Source organism: Oncorhynchus gorbuscha, linkage group LG03 (genome assembly GCF_021184085.1).
Source record: "Oncorhynchus gorbuscha isolate QuinsamMale2020 ecotype Even-year linkage group LG03, OgorEven_v1.0, whole genome shotgun sequence".
Lineage (NCBI taxonomy): Eukaryota > Metazoa > Chordata > Actinopteri > Salmoniformes > Salmonidae > Oncorhynchus > Oncorhynchus gorbuscha.
The window spans coordinates 86,915,721-86,938,271 of NC_060175.1; the positions used below are offsets into that span (position 1 = coordinate 86,915,721).

General features: G+C 41.3%; 2 protein-coding genes across 3 annotated transcripts; both read left to right on the forward strand.

Annotated features, from left to right (window-relative positions):
• The first annotated feature begins 2,889 nt into the window (after positions 1 to 2,889).
• On the forward strand, positions 2,890 to 12,147 carry LOC124032120 (sterile alpha motif domain-containing protein 10-like). Its single transcript, XM_046344241.1, has 5 exons — positions 2,890 to 3,335; positions 4,704 to 4,882; positions 10,789 to 10,957; positions 11,396 to 11,536; positions 11,780 to 12,147. The coding sequence occupies exons 1-5, from the start codon at positions 3,323 to 3,325 to the stop codon at positions 11,803 to 11,805; spliced, it is 528 nt and encodes a 175-aa protein (XP_046200197.1). The 5' UTR covers positions 2,890 to 3,322; the 3' UTR covers positions 11,806 to 12,147.
• A 324-nt stretch (positions 12,148 to 12,471) lies between these two features.
• On the forward strand, positions 12,472 to 21,178 carry LOC124032119 (uridine-cytidine kinase-like 1). 2 transcript variants are annotated; one of them, XM_046344239.1, is made up of 15 exons: positions 12,472 to 12,557; positions 14,363 to 14,553; positions 14,706 to 14,812; positions 15,646 to 15,816; positions 15,966 to 16,037; positions 16,151 to 16,340; positions 16,615 to 16,676; positions 17,456 to 17,472; positions 17,674 to 17,772; positions 17,862 to 17,955; positions 18,070 to 18,135; positions 18,258 to 18,380; positions 18,566 to 18,673; positions 18,869 to 19,025; positions 19,481 to 21,178. In XM_046344239.1, the coding sequence occupies exons 1-15, from the start codon at positions 12,475 to 12,477 to the stop codon at positions 19,570 to 19,572; spliced, it is 1,632 nt and encodes a 543-aa protein (XP_046200195.1). In that variant the 5' UTR covers positions 12,472 to 12,474; the 3' UTR covers positions 19,573 to 21,178. The 2 variants fall into 2 exon arrangements, with proteins under 2 accessions (XP_046200195.1, XP_046200196.1); XM_046344240.1 differs by having other exon boundaries at positions 12,500 to 13,855.
• The last annotated feature ends 1,373 nt before the right edge of the window (positions 21,179 to 22,551 follow it).

The window sequence follows — 22,551 nt, forward strand, 5'->3', positions numbered from 1 at the left end:
ATGTTTCACCAAGGTTACTGTGTCTGAAGAAGAGGGTGACAGTGTTTAACTTGGAATCATCCATCAGATTACATCATCAAAAGTATGTTATTGACAACAACAACATAACCTTAATCATTTTACATGCAGGAAAACCCCCATCAATTGTACACTAATGAGATTGTATTTTAGTGCAGAGAGATGACTCCAGGTTCGGGAATGATCTGCAGCTCTCTTTTTCAGTTGTTTGTTTGAGTGACCACTTTCATTTGTGTAGAGGCCTACGTTTCCTCTGCCACTACCACCACTAAGTACCACTATCATGCTTTAAAAGGGAAAATGTTTGTGTTCAGTATTATTGTCTATGTATGACAGAGCTGTGTTTTGCACATATACTATGTCTGGCTTATTAATCACATTATCTTGGTATTCATTCATTATGAGATAATATTGATGTAGGACAAATGTTGATAAGAGCAAACTTCATTTAATGGCCACACGGGGAAGCAATAGCTTGTGGCACACCCACACCCATGTGAGAAGTTCGGTGTGTTTGTGTTAATCAGGCCTCATGGCTCTGTGTCCACATCTGAAGATAGGCAATACCTACCTGCACTTACAGAACACCTCTCACTCAGTCCTACTACTATTATTGCTTGTCAATGGGAAAAAAGAGACTGTCATGAAAGTTCCATGTCATAGCAGAACATGCTGGGTCTGTAGCAATGGGTGTTTGACCTTTCCATAGATGTGAACAATGTTTGAGGCTTTGCCACTGGTGTAGTGAAACCATTTAGAGACGCTTGATAATCCTGCTTGTCTCCACAATGTTTGAGGCTTTGCCCCTGGTGTAGTGAAACCATTTAGAGACGCTTGATAATCCTGCTTGTCTCCACAATGTTTGAGGCTTTGCCCCTGGTGTAGTGAAACCATTTAGAGACGCTTGATAATCCTGCTTGTCTCCACAATGTTTGAGGCTTTGCCCCTGGTGTAGTGAAACCATTTAGAGACGCTTGATAATCCTGCTTGTCTCCACAATGTTTGAGGCTTTGCCCCTGGTGTAGTGAAACCATTTAGAGACGCTTGATAATCCTGCTTGTCTCCACAATGTTTGAGGCTTTGGCCCTGGTGTAGTGAAACCATTTAGAGACGCTTGTCTCCACAATGTTTGGTAAATCCGCCTTTAGTTTAAATGCACCACAGTTATTGAATACCTTACAATACTAATTACACCTGAATTCCCTGGTGCCAATAGTGCAGTTTAAAACTGTTGTTAAATGAGTTCACTAAAGTGTGAAATTGTTTCAAATGATTATTTTAGAACTTGTTGCAATAACCTGATGTAATTTATTTATAGCTGTCTTGTAGTTTTGTTATATTTTTGTTGTTGCTGTATTTATGTCATTTTTGTCCTCAGGGCATCATTGTAAATGAGACAATGGTCTCAGTTTGGTTCCCCTGAATAAATACAAGTTAATCAAAAATATATAATAACAATGTGCCAAAGTATTATTTTTCCTTCAGAGAGAAAAAGTTTGTCCATTATTTTTGTGTGCTGAGCCTCTAGGCCAAATGGGTTGTTAGTGGACCATGTCTTTTATCATTTGCATTTGAAACTGTTGGAGAATGAATCATTATCCATTGATACACCATGAAACAAAAGGCTGGTCCTCTGCAGACCAGCCTTAACCTACTGTTAATATCCCAGGCTCTTTGATGTTCCCTCCAGTTCCCTTTCATATTTTAGGCCTCTTACCAGGCCAAATGTGCCCATGCTAATACATTAGCCCCTATGTGCCCCCTAAAGTATCTGCTGCTTCATAGATAGCATGTTGTCATAGCAACAATGATAGGCCTACACCCCGAGAAGTCACGTGCCCATGCCCTGTTAATTAGACCTACAGCTGTTTGTTGACACTGGGTTAGTATGTCCCACGTGTGGTTTGTGGGGCTGATTGGTCCAGTAGGTGTTCTGGGATTTACCATCAATGGGCTCCCGAGTGGCGCAGCAGTCTAAGGCACTGCATCTCAGTGCTAGAGGTGTCACTACAGACCTTGGTTCAATTCCAAGCTGTATCACAACTGGCCGTGATTGGGAGTCCCATAGGGCGGCACACAATTGGCCCAGCGGTTAGGGTTTGGCCGGGGTAGGCTGTTATTGTAAATAAGAATTTGTTCTTAACTGACTTGCCTAGTTCAGTAGAGGTTAAATATGTTATTTATTTTTAAATATACAACCACAACCATTAGTAATGGTTGTATCCAACCATAAATGATATAGAAGTAGAATGGGTAGAACAGATGTAGTTCACTAAAAGCCACATGGGTTTTCACTGGTGTAACATGTCAACTCTGTTGACAGTTAGCAGCCTGATGATCTGTCAAACTGTAAAAATGTTCCCATACCATCTTAGGGTGTCTTAGGGGAAGTGGGATATGCTAAAAACACATTACTATTTCACCACACACTTGTACATGTGTGAATCAGGACAAATATAAGCACCCCTTATTTGACCTTTTGACTTCTTATTTACAGTAAGGGCCACTGCCTAAAGCCGTGGGTTTCCCCTTGGCTATCTTTGCTCTGAGGCTCCACCATGGATGTCATCTTGGTGAAATGTATGGTCCCCAGGAGCACCAGAGCTCTGGCTCCTTTTCTTTGGTAAATAAAGGCAGGAGGATCCCTAATGCTGCATGTTCTCTATTCTATTTTGCCTCTAGCGTGTGAGTCTTGCGCTGGCTTTTCATCAGCCGGTGTTCAAAGTCTCTCCACTGGCTGGCTGCGCTAATTACAGGGCTCTGGGCAGCACTTTGAGACCGCTCATGCTGGCTCTTGAGAAAAAGCATCGCGCCTGATTCTCATGACGAGATGAACCACACATACATGCAGTAGCTCCGCACTGACATAATCAGTCAGCCAACATCATTGGGACATTCCGCACCGAAAGAGACTCATAACTTCACCCAGGACAGGACACGATTAGCTGCACCATCCGATAAGAGGTTTTGCGCTAGAGCGTATCTGTGTTTGTTTTTTTACTTAGTGAAACGCTTCCAGTGTCAATTTTGACATTTGGCAGCCTATTTGAATGCTGCATGAGTTAATTCCTCCATTCAACCCTGGATATAACCGATGAACTCACGAGATGTAGAGTTGTCTACTGGCAGTGGCACCTGAGTGGCGGTAAAAAGGAGAACGTGACTTTCACGATCCTCTCCAAGTCGGCTAAGTGTTAGACCATACTGTCAGTGTAGACTTTGGCGGAACGGAGAGGAGTCCACAAACCGAGGATTACCAGTTGGATACTTTTACTAGTGCTGTCACAGGGAAAGGTGAAACGGCATGGCTGTGGACGGTAATTGAGATCCAAAAGTCGTGCATGCGGACATCTCAATAGACGAATCATCCCCTATCTTCTCTTGTGATATACTTTCTATTGTCGGTAAAGCCAGATTAAGCTAAACAAGTGCGCAGTGTAGCATTAGTTTTGCTGAATTTGCATGACCACTTCCCCTGCTTATTTTTGGCTTTAGATTTCAGAATTTAGGTGAAATTTTTATGCAGCACAAACAGAAACCGCTGTCCGGGAGGGGTGGTGCTGAAATTGATAGCGATTAAGGGTGACGGATTAGGGTCCATTTGCTTACAGTGACCACTGGCCATATAACCCATTCCTTACAATTGAACGCCTATTCTTAAAAGAAGGAACCAGTTGTTCACTGAAGATTGAGTACATCTCAGATTCGATGTTTTCAAACACTTCTAGTGTATTTTTATTGGTTACTTTTCTAAGTGTCATGAAGCAACATACACCCATGCCCCATGCTGAAGACCTAGACTAGAGGGTTGATATCGAAGGGTTATGTCCATTATCAAATGTTCTCCACCAGGGGCATTCATGTGGCTTGGCTTGATAACGAGCTGCCTTTGCGAGCCTTGGCTCTGTTGGGTGTCTGGAATAAGGGGGATACTGGATGATGCAGAGGAGGGGCACAAGCAAAAGGACCAAAATATACCCTTTCATCTCCTCTTCTCTCATGCTCTCCTCTACTTTCTCTTGTTCTGTCCTCATTTAAACTTAACCTGTGTCAATTAGAAAGTAAACATTTGATTTGAATGATCACACACACACTACTCAAAACATCACTTCCAACACAGACAGAAAATCAACCCAATCTGGCACATTAATTAGTAATGACCTGTGTAGCTGGTTGCCAGGTTTTGCTGCAGTAATGTTGTGTTTACTCTAGCTAGCACCTTTTCCCTTCATTATGATACTGAAAAGACACTTCCTGCCTGTAGAATGGGATAGGGTGTGTGTCTGCCAGTAACTAAACATAATGATGAGCGACTGATTTATATGCAGTAGTCATGTGGAGTTGCCAGAAATGCCTGGGAGCTATCTGGGTAAAAGTTGAAGTTCCTTTGAACATCAGCTCATAATGACTCAGTTTAATGGCTCAGCCATTATAACACCTGCTTGGTCTGTCTGGAAAAACACCTAGTAATGATGCTTGAGACCATCTGTCAATGAGAAGGCACCCAGGGTTTTACAATTCTTTGGCATATATTTTTCCAGATTTCACATGGCATTTCTAGTGCAAATTACAGCATAGTCAGTAAGAGAATTTCAAGCACCACAAGCCTGTGACTTTACTGCCACTGTTATAGTCAAATCCTATTGCTCAAATCAAAACTGTATGTGTCTCTTTTACTCTTGTAGCGGCCTCCAGTTTCAGTTTCTGCCGGCCTGCTGTGGAATACAGAGCGCTGCCGGAGGACTTCAACCACCTGAGTCGACGGACAGGAGGGAACCTGACTTGGCATGACGGGCGGGGTCAGAAAACAGCAGGGGGCCGGACAGTGAAGCTGCTCCAACAGCCTGGGACAGAGAAATATCAGGTGGAGTACCTCAACTATTTTAGATCTCTATTTCTGCATATCAGATCATAATCACAGATCAGATGTGAAAAGTGACCCCATTTCTGTAGGGCTTTACAGCCATGACGCTAATGGATGCCTTTTTATACTGTATCTGTTTCTAGTCATCCACTGCATCTCTAATTGGTAGGCCTATTCTAGATGCACATGTACATTTAGAAAAAGGAAAGAGCTTCATGGGTTATTATTCCTCTCAGATCAGTCTTTTTCAATCATTAATTGACGTGTATGTAAGCTTCTCTCTGGCCCTGTGTAATTTACTAACACAAAAGCTTCTCTCTGGCCCTGTGTAATTTACTAACACAAAAGCTTCTCTCTGGCCCTGTGTAATTTACTAACACAAAAGCTTCTCTCTGGCCCTGTGTAATTTACTAACACAAAAGCTTCTCTCTGGCCCTGTGTAATTTACTAACACAAAAGCTTCTCTCTGGCCCTGTGTAATTTACTAACACAAAAGCTTCTCTCTGGCCCTGTGTAATTTACTAACACAAAAGCTTCTCTCTGGCCCTGTGTAATTTACTAACACAAAAGCTTCTCTCTGGTCCTGTGTAATTTACTAACACAAAAGCTTCTCTCTGGCCCTGTGTAATTTACTAACACAAAAGCTTCTCTCTGGCCCTGTGTAATTTACTAACACAAAAGCTTCTCTCTGGCCCTGTGTAATTTACTAACACAAAAGCTTCTCTCTTCACAAAGACAAAACATAAAAAAATATTATATGACAAATGCAATGGACTTTATCCATTGTTCCAACACGAGTAGCACTTTGTTCGTGGAGAATGGAAGATGCTGTTTATCCAGAGGGCTATGGGGCACTCAGACTGTCCAGCCTTTTATAATGACTTTAAAAAGAACTGCTGTCCTTCCTATGTACAGAAATACCAGCCTTTGTCTGCGGACTGAGAGCTAAAAAATGTGCAATATACTGTATGACATCGAATGGCTGTGGTGAACTTTACAGTATGTGCTCTGGCAGACATGTTTTATAACAAAGCATGTCTAGCAATTTTGTGTGAACTGGGCCATAGCTCTACTATTTGGAGCAGGGGGGGGGGTCCTGGTTCTCGGTTCCCGGTGCCTGGTTCAATTAATGCTAGGGTAATAGGGGGTAACTAGCCCATGGGGCATCTCTCCCCTTGTTTTCAGTCACAGGTGGGGACTGAATTAGGTGTGAGCAGTGCAGTAGGTGGGCTCGTGAGTTGTGCTCCAATTTTACTGGGGATAGCTTTATTTGTGACCTACAGGTACAAAATAGAATCGCAAAGCATAAGCAATAGCAAAGCATAAGAGAGTTGCCACATCAATGTTACACTGAGTTAATTAGTTCAGTTATTGTTATTAAATGTTATATTCCAATGTTATTTAATGTTATTATTTATATTCCATTCTAATTTTATATTCCAAATATATATGTTTTTTGGGGGGGAAACCTTTTGCTCCTGAATGTCATTTTAAAGGATTTTAAAGGATTTAAATTATTGCATTATTCAAATCATATTTAGTGCAATTATACATAATTGATTGTATAGAAAATGAACAACAAAGAAATAAAAAAGAAAATGAATGTGCAGGTGAGTTAAAAAGAGGGACTTTACATCAAATCTCCTCATAGTGCAGTTATTACTGGTGACATGTGTAAAACCATTTCCCCCTCCCCCATATTTTATTGAAATCATTAAAGTAATGCAACTAGACTTGAAGTATTACTTACTAAAGAATTTCTAAATAAAACGGATTAAATGGATTTTAACACACTTCTGTGAAACCCTATGCTATACTCTTCTAGTTACACCCGGTATTTAAAAAAGCCCCTTTTTTGAAAACAACATTTCATGAAATAACTGAAAAAGTGTAAACTGTAGCCATTTTTTTTAACCTTTATAGTTTATTCGCCTAAGCATGATCTTCCACATATCAATTTTTTTCCAGACGTTGCTCTTTTGTGTCAAAAAATTAGACATGTTCTTAGGGGGGGCAAGTTACCCTCTAGCACCTTATCTGATATATTATGGTATTCCCTTTATGTGGTATTACAGCGCAGTGAACCTTTTGTGTTTTTTAAATTGACTTTAAATCATGTTATTGCAATTTCAATGTGACTGTTTGTTTTTTTTACCAATGAATGAAGGAATCTCTGCTATACATTGCGGTCTCCGAGTACCCTACAAATTTGGGTTGATGACAGAGATACTTCCCTTCCCCTTCCATGCATATGCTTCATGCTTTATGTCTTTCACGATCAATGCAATGCATTACATAATCTTGTATCATGAATGTCTGTGATTAAAAATGCAGGGATAGAGCTTATTTGTTTTTGTTTGTTGCTGGCCAAATTCAGGCCAAGGGGTGTAGCACTAGTATGTTGAGTTCAAACCTTTTGAACTTTAAGTGGGGCTGCTGGAAAAGAAGAGCAGAGCAGAAAAGGAGAGAACACTGCATTCATTGATTTTTAAATTGAATGAATGATCAAAGGCTTCATTTGATTAGTCACCCATATCCTGCTGAGATTCCAAGTGAAGGAATTTGGTATTGGGATAAGACTGACCCACATGCACTCTGGTTTGATGCTGATGCTCATTGCTCACAGAACTATGTTCCCTGATCTTATAGTTTCAGATGAATGTATGCGTTTGATCTGCAGGGGGACCTTTTATATGATAGGCTTCATTAGTGATGGGTTTAGTGTGTATATATGCTAATGTGAGAGCAATAACATTACTGTCGGGCAGGCGGTATCGGAACAAGAGGTCTGATACCAACAGTCTCAGAGACAGTTTATATCAACAAGTCATCAGACTGCTGAACACTTGAACTGGACTGACCAGCTGCTCATGCACACACCCACACAGACATACAGTACACACACACGCACACACACACACACACACACACATACAGTACACTACAAGACCAAAAGTTAACATCTCATTCCAAAATCATGGGCATTAATATGGAGTTGGTCCCCCCTTTTCTGCCTTCTTCTGTGAAGGCTCTTCACTAGATGTTGGAACATTGCTGCGGGGACTTCCATTCAGCCACGAGAGCATTTAAATATATATATATATATATATATATATATATATATATATATATATATATATATATATATATATATATATATATATATATATATATATATATATATATATATATATATATTTCACCTTTATTGAACCAGGTAGGCCAGTTGAGAACAAGTTCTCATTTACAACTGAGACCTGGCCAAGATAAAGCAGTGTGACAAAAACAACACAGAGTTACACATGGGATAAACAATCGTACAGTCAATAACACAATAGAAAAATCTGTATACAGTGTGTGCAAATGAAGTAAGGAGGTAAGGCAATAAATAGGCCAATAGTGGCAAAGTAATTACAATTTAGCAATTTACACTGAAGTGATAGATGTGCAGATGAGGATGTGCAAGTTGAAATACTGGCATGCAAAAGAGCAGAAAAACAAAAACAAATATGGGGATGAGGTAGGTAGTTGGTTGAATGGGCTATTTACAGATGGGCTGTGTACAGCTGAAGCGATCGGTAAGCTACTCTGACAGCTGAGGCTTAAAGTTTGTGAGGGAGATATAAGTCTCCAACTTCAGGGATTTTTGCAATTTGTTCCAGTCATTGGCAGCAGAGAACTGGAAGGAAAGGCGGCCAAAGGAGGTGTTGGCTTTGGGGATGACCAGTGAAATACACCTACTGGAGCGCATGCTACAGTGTGTTGCTATTCTGACCAGTGAGCTGATATAAGGCAGAGCTTTACCTAGCAAGGACTTATAGATTACCTGGAGCCAGTGTGTTTGGCAACGAATATGTAGTGAGGACCAGCCAACGAGAGCCTACAGGTAGTATATGGGGCTTTGGTGACAGAACAGATGGCACTGTGATAGACTGCATCCAATTTGCTGAGTGGAGCGTTGGAGGCTATTTGTAATTGACATCGCCGACGCCAAGGATCGGTAGGATAGTCAGTTTTACGAGGGTATGTTTGGCAGCATGAGTGAAGGAGGCTTTGTTGTGAAATAGGAAGCCAATTCGAGATTTAACTTTGAATTGGAGATGCTTAATTAATGTGAGTCTGGAAGGAGAGTTTACAGTCTAGTTAGACACAGGTATTTATAGTTGTCCACATATTCTAAGTCAGAACCATCCAGAGTAGTGATGCTAGTTCTTCCACACCAATCTTGACAAACCATTTCTATATAGACCTCGCTTTGTGCACAGGGGCATCGTCATGCTGAACCAATCCTATGACGGTGACACGTTGAAAGTCACTGAGCCCTTCAGTACGGGCAATTCTACTGTCAATGTTTGACTATGGAGATTGTATGGCGGTGTCCTCGATTTTATACACCTGTCAGCAACGGGTTTGGCTGAAATAGCCGAATCCACTAATTTGAAAGGTTGTCCACATATTTTTGGCCAAGTAGTGTATATTCATGCTACACACACATCACAACTGCTGCTACCAGACTCTTATTAAGCTGCTTAATTTAAACACATTGCCCCCAATCTCCTCTTCCCCGAAACACATGTAAATATTGGACTATAAATTGTGCCTTCCTGTATTATACTGATGCTAAAATGTTTATACTGAGCCGTTTACTTTGTTTGTATTCTTATCTTGTATTATTTCTTATTGTTGCATTGTCGAGAAGGAACCTGCAGTAAAGCATTTTGTTAGATGACGTTTACCATATGTATCCTGTACATATGACTAATAAAATGTGAAATGTGAAACTTGACACCCGCTGCTGCTTGGTGTGTGTGTGTGTGTGTGTGTGTGTGTGTGTGTGTGTGTGTGTGTGTGTGTGTGTGTGTGTGTGTGTGTGTGTGTGTGTGTGTGTGTGTGTGTGTGTGTGTGTGTGTGTGTGTGTGTGTGTGTGTGTGTGTGTGTGTGTGTGTGTGCATGCGTGCAGGTGTACAATAACCAAGGCTTATTAGCTTTTGAATGACTTTGCCAGAAATGCTGTGGTTGCAGAGATAAGCTAAAGTGGTATGAACATGAGTTAAGTAAAGGATGGCAGTGGTGTAAAGTACTTAAGTTAAAATACTTTAAAGTACTACTTATGTCGTTTTTTGGGGGTATCTGTACTTTACAATTTATATTTTTGACAACTTTTACTTCACTACATTCCTAAAGAAAATAATGTACTTTTTTACTCCAAACATTTCTCTGACACCCCAAAGTACTTATTACATTTTGAATGCTTAGCAGGACAGCAAAATGGTCCATTTAAACACTTATCAAGAGAACAACCCTGGTCATCCCTACCACCTCTGATCTGGCGGACTCACTAAACACAAATGCTTTGTTTGTAAATTATGTCTGAGTGTTGGAGTGTGCCCCTGGCTATCCATACATTTTAAAAACAAGAGAATTGTGCCATCTTGTTTACTTTATATAAGTAATTAGAAAGTATTTATACTTTTACTTTTGATACTTTTGATACTCAAGTAGTATTTTATGGGTGACTTTTACTTGAGTCATTTTCTATTAAGGTATCGTTACTTGACAATTGGGTACTTTGTCCACCACTGAAGGAATGTCACTCCCATCACTATATTCCTGGCAACTGCATTGTCATGCATTATATCTGTGTGGCTCAGATCATGAAAGTGGTCCTTGGTGACCAGAAGAAATAAAGACCCCTGGGTGTTTGAACAGATGTTTTGATGGATGAAGGATGTGCTAGTCTAACTGACGTGGTGAGGTTGTCATCCCTTGGGGCACTCAAGTTTAAAACACATCACTTAAATGGTAGGGGAGGGGTCTGAGAGATAATGGAAGCAGTAGAGGGCCAGAAAGGAAATATGTCATTGCAGAAATAAAATATTCAGTGTGTGTGCTTGGGTGTATTTCAGCGCCGTTCAGGCGACTCCTATGGAATCTACCACACCAGCCCCACCCAGCCTAGTCTGATTCAGCCTGTGGTGTTATGGACTCAGCAGGACGTCTGCAGGTGGTTGAAGAAACACTGTCCTCACAACTACCTGACCTACGTAGAGGCCTTCTCTCATCACGCCATCACAGGTATCAACTAGGACACGTGTATTACAGGCACAAAGAACATCATTCATAATTACAGAATCAGAGTAAAATACAGTTGGTTTGAGTAGATACAAGTGCACTAACCCGAAATCATAATTTACAATCATAAAAGGAGGCTAAAATACAGTAAGAGTGGATGGCTGGCAGAGTAGAGTTAGTTGAATAACTATGCTTGTAATACTCTTTACCCAATACAGGTATCAAAGGGTACAAGTGCACTAGCAAGTGCACTATTCATTAATAATCATGCAATGAGATTGGAATACAGCAGGTGTGGGTGGATACAAATGCACTAGCAGTTAAACCATAATTCATCATCAGAAAATGCTAGTAAAATACACAATACAGTCGGTGTGAGTGTGTATGAGTAGTGACAGTTGAATCACTTAATGACAGCCTCCTCACTCTGTTCCCTGTCAGGCCGTGCTCTGTTGCGTCTGAATGGAGAGAAGCTGGAGAGGATGGGCTTGGTGCAAGAGACACTGAGGCAGGAGCTCCTACAGCAGGTGCTTCAACTGCATATGCAAGAGGAGGGACGAAACCTGCAGCTCCTTAGCAGAGGTGTGTGTGTGTGTGTGTGTGTGTGTGTGTGTGTGTGTGTGTGTGTGTGTGTGTGTGTGTGTGTGTGTGTGTGTGTGTGTGTGTGTGTGTGTGTGTGTGTGTGTGTGTGTGTGTGTGTGTGTGTGTGTGTGTGTGTGTGTGTGTGTGTGTGTGTGTGTGTGTGTGTGTGTGTAAATTACAGATAACATTTGAATGTAATTCTAACAGTTCCTATTTTCTCTCCTTGTCTTTCTCTTGTAACAGGTGGCTCCTTTGGAAATCTATCGTAACATAACATTCCATTTCTGACTGGGTTGTTTACAGTGAAAACTGGAAAGATTATAGAGCACTTCAACCATGTACAAGCTGGGAGTCTGTACACCATTCAGAAACTAGGACTGTAATGTTTTCCACATGGAAACTATTAACTCTGACGAGGACACATGAGATGATCACATGCCATATCCAACTCAGACAGAACCGGGGGAGATGGAACACTCCCAAATATACATACAGTACTGTGATCAATAGAGTACAGCCCCGACTTTGAAAAGTTGGATGTTGGTTTTCCAACTAAAGGGACAGACAGACTATACAGTTCTATCTGTGATTTGAAATGAAAGGATGTTATTAAAGGCTTCATGTCAGATTGGCTGTTCGTGTCTTGTTGCCCATTTTTATGTTATTTTATGTTTTAACCATACAACTGTGCAAGGTTAGTTGTGAATTATATATGTTTGTCACAATGGTTCTTCTTGGAAGTATCCTATAGTGTACTCTCATTTGGGGCTTAATTGTAAATTGGATAGATTGTTGTGAAATACATTTATGGTGAAGGGCTCCTTATTTCAGACAAACAAAATGTATTATGTACTTAACATTGGCCTGCATGATTTTTCTGTGACTCCAATCCACTACTGGTGAAGATCAACTACATTACCCACAATCCTCTTGAATACATGGCGCTGTCCACCAGCCGGCACCGAAGAGGGCAAGAGGAAGCTGAGTGCAGCGGGAAGAAAATGTCATCGCGCTCAGACAGGTACTGGTTCTAACAGCATAGACTATTTCATTCTTATACCTTGTATTAGCTGATGTTGTTTAAACGAAGCCTGAAATATATAACTATGTGCTGAGCACTGCATTGGATTTAAGCCTTTCGTTGTAGCCTAATCTACTACGGCATCATTTGACCTCCCAGAGCTCACAGTGGTTTGCTTAGCTGTAACGTCCCACCTGCGCATAAACACACAGTCAAGTTGGGATTCATAGAATGTTTGAAGTTTTATACATTGAATTCAAATACCGGTTAACTGAGTCGGATATCAAGTTTGATAATTTACCAATGATCATTTTAATGCTGTGTGTCAGCTGCTCTCCCGTCGCCAATAAAGTATGTCACAGCAGTCGCGTAATAGGATCAGTCTAATAATGGACATCTGCCTTGGATCTAGCACATAACACAACAGAATGACGCTATTGCATTGCTCTGCTCTCAGTATGTATCTGCTGAAATTGTAGTATTTGAGTGTATGTAGATTTTTACAGTAATAACTAGGTAGCCTACACAATGGTAAAACAAATGTGTGCCATCAATGGACACATGCTGAATGAAATGCAGTGGCCTGGCATTGTGCAAGGAAAAACTGTGACAAAAAACATGATAAAACAGCAACTGTCAGCAGGTCAGAGATGGAGTCGAAATCAGACAAACACTTGGGAACATGATTGCAGGATATCTCTGTCCTAGCCTGGTCCCAGATCTGTTTGTGCTGTTTTGCTAATTCTTGCCAAACAAATCTGGGAACAGGCTATCTCTGTCAGGATCAGCATAGGAGATGAAGATCAGTAGAGGGCATCCTGGTGTAAACAGGCCTCTATTAATAACAGTCACCAACTCTGTGATCCTTTTAAACACACTTAGACAAGGGAGGGAGGGAGGTGAAAATGCAGAGGTAAAAGTAGAAAATTGGTGACATTTTCCTTACTCTCCTCTGAGCTGAGATTAGGGAAGAGAGAGGCTAGATTCAGTGGGTAGATTGTAAAACAGGTCTAGAGAGACAACCTCTAAAGAGATGACCAGACGTTGTCTCTCCCTCTAAAATGCGTCAGGTGGATTGTAATCTCTTTTCTATGGGGGTTAACTTTGACCACGTTTGCTGCCTCAGTAAGCGTTAGCCTGTGTGAGCTCTACTGTGTTAGTAGTGAGTACTGTAGTGAGTACTGTACCTGTTGGGCCTGAGCTGGAGCAGCCAGCCCTCCCTGTTTCGCTGCAGATATGACTCTGCCTGCATACACTGGAGCCAGAATCTCAGGCTGCTGGTCCACGACGACCCGCAGGTAAGTGGTCTGTTTACATAGTGGTGTTGTATGCATGATTATTGGAATGGATGCTGTCTGTGTGTGAGCACTAAGAAAACACAGACAGGGCTGTGGAAGTCATTCTGCCTGTCTGTGTTGAGGGAGTTGGGATGAGTTGTCCCATCTCATGTCAGTTGAGACATACTGGTGATGAGAGGTACAGGGAAATGCAGGATCTATCTACCAAAAACATATGTGTTGAAACAAATCCAGATTTTTCTGTTGGTGCCTGAACGGTACTAAATGTGGATTTAGAGTCTGATGTAACCGCTAAGCTGTTTTTTAACCTTCAGTTGAGCTTGATAGTAAACAAGGGTGTGACGGAGTTGGTATAAACCTTATCAGTGACGTTACCTACGAAAGGGACCATTATAGTACTTTATAACACTCCTAAAAAACGTCCCTCCTTTTTCTTGTACTGTAATTGTACCCAAAGCTCTATGTTAATAACAGGTTAATGATGATGTGATGATTGTTGTTTCACAGTGGTAGTGGGGAAGACTCGTTAGATCGGCTCCTGCCTGGCTCTCCTATCACGGCTCCACGCAGGAAAAGCACATCCCAGACTAAGACAGAGCCTCCCCTGCTTCGCACCGGCACACGCACCATTTACACAGCCGGCAGACCCCCCTGGTATGATGAGCACGGTGCACAATCCAAAGAGGCCTTCGTCATCGGTACAACCGTTATGGGTGTATGCCTTATTTAATTGTCAGTGTGTGGAGTGTTAATTGTGAATGTTTTATGTTGTATGTGGAGTGTTGTAATGGTCTTTCCTTATTGTATGACTTGTTGTTGTACTTAAACATACATGTGTGTTTGTCTGCAGGGTTGTGTGGGGGCAGTGCGTCAGGGAAGACCACGGTGGCCAATAAGATCATTGAGGCTCTGGATGTCCCCTGGGTAGTGCTGTTGTCCATGGACTCCTTTTACAAGGTGAGAGACTGGCATTCATTTGGCTTGCTTGAGATTTAGCATCTGGACATGCTACTGTAGGTTAAGGGGAGTTCCTCTCCGTTCCTCACAACAGACTTGTTGACAGACACCCTTGTCATACTGTATGAATGAGCCTACCCACAATCCATCCCTCTTAATGATGTTAATCACATGTGAAGCACATGGGGAAGAGACTGTCCACAGCCTGGGTAATCCCCTCCCACACTTCTTCCTTCCATCATGTCTGTTTATAGAACACCAGGGAACAACATGCACCCTAACCCATGGACTCAACATGCAAGCGCACACACACACATGCACACGTAAACGCAATCACACACACACACACAGGGTTGGTGAGTAACTGTAAACAAATTGTAAACAGATTACAGATACTTTTGAAAAATGTGTTGATTACTTCATAGATTAGATTTAAATTCAGAAAGGATGACACCTTTTCACAATGACATTCAATTCAGCATGAAAAAAGGCACAGGTTTAGGTTTGTTCCACCTGAGCAAGTCTGACCACAAGTCTGTTTTCTTCTACTGCTTCTTAAAGGGATAGTAATCCGAAAGTAAATTAAAGTATTCAGATTACACTACTGAGTCTGGGTAATCCAAAAATTACATTACTGATTACAATTTTGGACAGGTAACTAGTAACTGTAATGGATCACATTTAGAAAGTAACCTACATGAGCACATGCTACATGGGTAGGCAGCATTACAACTTTTTGTTTTTACACATTCACCTTCCCTTTACCCTATGAAAGATCCCATTGTGTTTCTGTGTCCATCCTTCCCTGAAGTTTGCTCTCCTGTACCCCCTAGGTTCTGACCCCTGAGGAACAGACCCTGGCAACCAGTAACGACTACAACTTTGACCACCCAGGGGCGTTTGACTTTGAGCTGCTAGTTGCCACCGTTAAAAGACTCAAACAGGGCAAGAGCGTGAAGATCCCAGTGTATGACTTCACTACACACGGCAGACAGAAAGACTGGGTGAGTGCAGAACCTGAAGGCCATGTACCAGGGGAAAACTCTAGATTCTCCTGATATATTTATCCACTCTAAATAAACAGAAGAAGGGTATAACTGGCAGCTGTTGCAGTTCTGAGCATTTCTGTTGTGTCTGTCTCTTCCCTGTGTAGAAAACTGTGTATGGTGCAAGTGTGGTCATCTTTGAGGGGATCATGTCCTTTGCAGACAAAGAGCTTTTGGAGGTAAGGCTGTATGATCATCACATGTTTATAACTTCTTTACTGAATCAGTTGAGTCATCTGTGACTGCAAGGTACAGGAACACAGTGCTCTATTGCTGCTCTGTTTGTCTCCAGCTCCTAGACATGAAGATCTTTGTGGACACTGACTCAGACATCCGGCTGGTACGTCGGCTTCGGAGGGACATCACAGAGCGCGGGCGGGACATCGAGGGGGTCATCAAGCAGTACAACAAGTTTGTGAAGCCTGCGTTTGAGCAGTACATTGAACCCTACATTCGACTGGCAGACATTGTTGTGCCACGAGGTGAGAGATGGAGCACTACCCGTTAGAAAGGTCAAAAGTGCAATATTTCTGCATTCTGCATTTAGTCATCTGCCGTTCTCAATATAATATTTGTTAGCCATTGGCAGCTAATACCAATATGAAGGCATATATATCCTGCTGATATACTATGGTTTCGTGGCTGATATTCTGTGCAGATATTGTTAATTATGTGGTAGCCATTTGAGCTACTGAAATATTTCTCTCCAAATTAAAATATGGTGTTTCCAAGTGAAAATATGATTCCCTCTGCCAGGTGGTGGTAACATGGTGGCCATTGACCTGATTGTCCAGCATGTCCACAAGCAGATGGAGGAGGTGAGTGAGCAATAGAACACTATACTCAGTAGACTATATACACTGAGTGTACAAAACATTAAGAACACCTGCTCTTTCCATGACAAACTGACCAGGTGAATCCAGGTGAAAGCTATAATCCCTTGATTGATGTCCCTTAAATTCGTTAAATCCACTTCAATCAGTGTAGATGAAGGGGAGGAGACAGGTTAAAGTAGGATTTTTAAGCCTTGAGACAATAAGACATGGATTGTGTATAAGTGCCATTCAGAGTGTGGATGGTCAAGACAAAATATTTAAGTGCCTTTGAACTGGGTATGATAGTTGATGCCAGACGCACCGGTTTGTGTCAAGAACTGCAACACTGCTGGGTTTTTCATGCTCAACAGTTTCCCTTGTATCAAGTATGTTCCACCACCCAAAGGACAGCCAACTTGACACAACTGTGGGAAGCATTGGAGTCAACATGGGCCAGCATCCCTGTGGTACGCTTTCGAAACCTTGTAGAGTCCATGCCCTGACAAATTGAAGCTGTTCTGGGGGCAAAGGTGTGGAGGGGGTGCAACTCAATATCAGGAATGTGTTCTTAATATTTCTGAGCTGCAGTGCATGAGAAGATGGTGCCACACAGTGGCAGAATGCTGGAGTATCTGTAGAGGTATTGTGAGGGGATGAGTGACTGACATCTCTTTGCCTTTCTCGCTCTTTCTTTTTCTCTCTCGCCCTCGCTCTCTTTCTCTGTTTCATTCACCTTCTTGTACATTCTGTCTCGATCTCTCTTTCTCTCTCTCTTTGTGCAGCGTGAGCTCAGTGTCAGGTAGGCTTACACATCTCTTACACCTCCTCACTCCCTCCCCCGTATTTGAGTTTTTGTAGTGGTGTTATTCACAATATCCCCACCAGGTGTCTCAGGGTGACTACATGGACTCCTTTTACTGAAGAACTAGTGGGAGAGCAGAACAGTGTCTAGTCATTGTCACCTATTCAAATGTATTCTCCTTTGTGTTGTTTCCTGCAGGGCGGTCCTGGCCTCGGCCCAGCAGACTCAGCCCCTCCCCCAGACCCTCAGTGTGTTGGAGGGTACGCCTCAAGTTAAAGGCCTGCATACCATCATCAGGTCAGATCACGTTCAAATAGAGCCAGTCTAGAATCAACACACTTTTTTTTCTTCTTCTCATTCTCCTCCAACTAATTTGTGTAATTCAGGAATCAGGAGACCAGTCGAGACGAGTTCATCTTCTACTCCAAGAGGTTGATGCGCCTCCTTATTGAACATGCTCTAACATTCCTGCCCTCTCAGGTATGTGGACATTATTTACCAATGTTTATAGTGTATTCTACTGTAATATGTTATTTTGTTATAAATGATTAGACATAATGTCGCTAACTTCATCCCTATTGTATCGTGTAACAGTCATGCACGGTACAGACCCCACAGGGCCAGGAGTATGATGGGAAGAGAAGCTTCAGTGGAAAAGGGGTGGGTACTGTACAGTCATTGATACTACTCCTGTTTCCCTGCACTATGTTTGGTATTCCTTTCTAGTAGTATGGATTTTGTGTGTTTGTCAACATGCTGAAGCTCCATCCTCCTCCCCCAAGATCACAGGTGTGTCTATCCTGCGGGCAGGGGAGACCATGGAGCCTGCTCTGAGGGCTGTGTGTAAGGATGTCCGCATCGGCAAGATCCTCATCCAGACCAACCTGGACTCAGGAGAACCAGAGGTACTTTAGAAAGTAACAGAATAGAATAGATCTTTATTGGCTGAAGAGAGGAGAAGTGGTCCTATTTAGAATAGTCACACTTACTCTATATCCACCTCACTGGGTGTCTTCCTAGTAACAAGATCTGCCTCCTCTTCCTGACCATATCTCTGTGGTAACCCTGTTTCTCCTTCATCCCTGTCCAGTTGCATTACCTGCGTCTGCCAAAAGACATCAGCGAGGACCATGTCATTCTAATGGACAGCACTGTGTCTACAGGCGCTGCAGCCATGATGGCTGTACGGGTCCTATTGGTAAGGGGGCAGTAATAGACATCCCCATCCCATAATAACAGAGAGATCCTGTCTTCAGGATGAATCACTCATTGCTATAATAACCATAGAATTATAATTAGTATTTGTATTTCTATGATATTACTAACCATACTAAATGGCTGAGTTTTAAAGTGATGGCCATAGCACTAAATGTGTTGTGTTGTGTCTATGCAGGACCACGAGGTGCAGGAGGAGAACATTGCGCTGGTCTCTCTGCTCATGGCAGAGTTGGGGGTGCACTCGGTGGCCTACGCCTTCCCTAAGGTCAAAATCATCACCACAGCTGTGGACAAGAGTGTTGATGACTTCCTGCAAGTCATTCCAGGGATTGGTGGGTTTGGCATCGATATAGCTAACATGTCTTACCCCATACACTAGTACAAACCACTCCCTCCTGTTGTAACCCACTGAGCACAGATGTCAGTTCAACGTTTAGTTTTGATATACATTTGGTTGAGTTGTCAACTAACGTGAATTCAATGTGAAATCAGTAAAACATTTCACCATGTCATTGGATTTAGGTTAAAAGTTGGGTGAAAGAAAAGAAAATATGAAATGCCCTTTACGTTGATTACTTTTTGCATATCCATTTAGTTTTCCAAGTTGATTCAACCAGTTTTTGCCCAGTGGGAAGTCAGTAATGTTGATTGGCCTATTTAATTAGAATTCTGCTTCAATGACTACACCTTTCTGTAATCCACCTCAGTAATGTGCTCTTCACGGTGATGTCTGATGTGTTGCTCCATGTATTTTAACTCTATATTTCTGTGTTTTCTGTCATTACAGGGGACTTTGGGGACCGCTACTTTGGGACAGATGGTGGATCATCAGGCTGGAGTGACGATGAGGAACAGGAGCGACCGAAACAACAAACATGAATGTGATTCTGTGAAACACAAGGTTAAAGGCTAGCCTTGTGAAACCAGACTGTGAATTTGTGATAATCAGGCTGGTTTAACAAGGCTAGTTAAGTGCAGGATTAACCAGCAACACCAATCAGATTCCATTGAGCTGCTATAGACAGACACAACAAATGGTTCTCTATAAACAAGACATTACTCCCATTTAAGTACAGCAAGACATTTTGTATTCTATTTTATGGTACATATTACAATATTTAAATGGAGGGATTATTGTTCTATTTATACAGTTGGATTGTTCAGTTCTGGACTGCTCAAGCAGAACATGTTTATATATGGGGCTACATGAAACTGAATCAGTTTCATCCCTTCTGAAGAGGATGCTATCTTGACAATTACTATGCTATCTTGGCAATTTTATATGAAATAGATTATTGAAAGTTTGGTAGTGAAGCTTCCTAACCTGTAGGGGGAAGCATTGTTCAATTTTAGTTGCTGTGTTGCCATGTTGTGTGTGTGCACCCAGATACTCAAACCACACTAGAAATCATATGACGGTCTGCAATTGGTCCATTCCTTTTACTGAGTGAAATTACACATGTACTGGAAATTGCCCATTATTTTCAAGTATTTGAAAACGTATAGCAATTTGAAAGCTATTGAGTTGAAATGGTATTGAATCCTCTCCACCCATGACTGAGAGAACAGTCACTAGCAATTAAATGATCTTCACCTGAACAAAGAGATCATGACATGTGCTGATGTTTGATGCTAAATGCCAAATATGAGATATCTTTGTATCTATCTTACCCACATTTTTTAGGGTGTGGCATACGTTACGCTTATTGTAGTCATTTTCACATAACATAGTACACACATATGTATGAATGTTGAATGCATTATATTTTCTACCTCTTACAAGCATAGCATACATTTAGAGTTATGAGAGAGCACTGTTTTGTGGGGAATTTGTTTATTTATAATCACAATATTTCTCTGTGAGAGCCCTCAGAGTAGGTGGCTGTGATCATGGATGTCATGCAATGCATGTTGTATTCTCCAAGACAGCACAAGACTCGCCTGCCCATGTGACTACTGCCTCAAGGTTAACCTGTTACTATGGAGACAAGCCCACCAATGAAAATTCAGCAGACGGTTGCGATGTTGACTGTAAGCTTTTTGTTTTAAGGGTGACCTATTTTTTTTCTCCAGCTAGTCAGACACAGACCCCTCTGTATGTACGCACACACACACACACACACACACACGCCACATTTGAACATTTATCTCTGGGAAATGCATGTGTTATTAGAGTGTAATTATGGAATAAAGTGAATGTCAGATTATCATTTAGGAAACAGTCACCCTTACTTACATCTACTTAAATTCCTAACCTAGCTCTCATACCATCATGGTCACCTAATCATCCCCAGTTTCCAATTGGCTCATTCACCCCCCCCAATTTAACTATCCCCCAGGTCGTTGGTGTAAATGAGGATGTGTTCTCAGTCAATTTACCTGGTAAAATAAGGGTAGAAATATGATAAACATCTACTTGAATGCATCCAACTTTCTCAATGCCTTAATAGCCAATTAAATCATGTTTTCCTGTGATAAATCTGTAGCACGATTGTAGAACGTTTGTCTTCCATTAGTCACCACCAATGTTTTTCAGAGCTGCCTTTTGGTTTCAGGAGCAGTTTGATATTGATTTATATTATTTTGCCTACTATGGCTGCTTTTAGACAGGCAGCCCAATTCTGATCTTTTTTTCTCTCAGTAATTCATCTTTTGACCAATCAGATCAGCTTTGAAAAAGATCTAATGTGATTTGTCAAAAGACCAATTAGTAGAAAAATATCAGAATTGGGATTCCTGTCTAAACCCAGCCTGTGCTTGATTTGTGTCTTTATTATATGGCAATAATTTGATCATGATGTTGTAACAGGCAAAATAATAATATCTTAACAGATCATGAACAGCGCATATGACAAAGAGTTCAATGGAGGGACAGCTTTAGACTGTGCTGTGGTCTAGTGAAGTTAGCTGGCATGGTTGGACAAATAATTATTACCTTCTGGTGGAGTTAATCCCGTCTAATAAAAGGCACATGAGGTACATGTTTAGATTATATATATATTTAAGTGAAGCTTAGAGAAAACAAATTTTCAAAGTGCCACTTTATTACAAAAGTATAAACTTGACTGACATTTTCATGAATAGTAATCTTGATATAAAACATTACAATCTTTTGCATTTTTAGCACTTAATTACACGCTTCGAGTACAAGACCCTGTAGTCTGATTAGCAAACACACAACATTAGCTGCCACATAAAACTTAGCTGGGCTTTTCAAATAACACCATAACTTAAATTGCTTGGGAAAATTAAACAAAAACATCAAAATTCACATTGTTTCATTGCTTTGCAATTTTGTCACCAGATAAGTCATTCCAAAAATACAGCCAAACATAAATAGTAAAAGATAGATTTCTTGACACCAATTATATATTTATTATTCTTTCTCTTTTTGTAACATACGCACGTACACATTGCATCAACATACAGAATAATAACCACATTATGTGCTGGGTATATTTGGTCAAATGAAGTTCTTTAGTGTCCAGGTTGAGATTACATTTAGTGTTATACTTCAGATACGCTCCTTTACAATATCTCTGTTGTGTCGTTATCATTTGTTGTCACTGCACAGCTGAATTATTTTATTTTCATTTAGGATCACACTGGCAATTGAGAGGACATAAAAATGTTCATCAGTGTAGTGATGAGATCGCTACAGAGAGTGTTAATGAATGCTCCACCTGCGTTCAAAGCTTAGGAGGGTGAAATCACCATCGTGAGGCTGAAGCAGTATCTTGATTGAGCCACAGTTTTGAGACTGAGGATGGAGCTATTACATTTGTGTAGACTTCAACAGTATGTCCCCTTGACTTGATATGGCCCCTGACTTGATATGGCCCCTGTGGTTCAGATAGT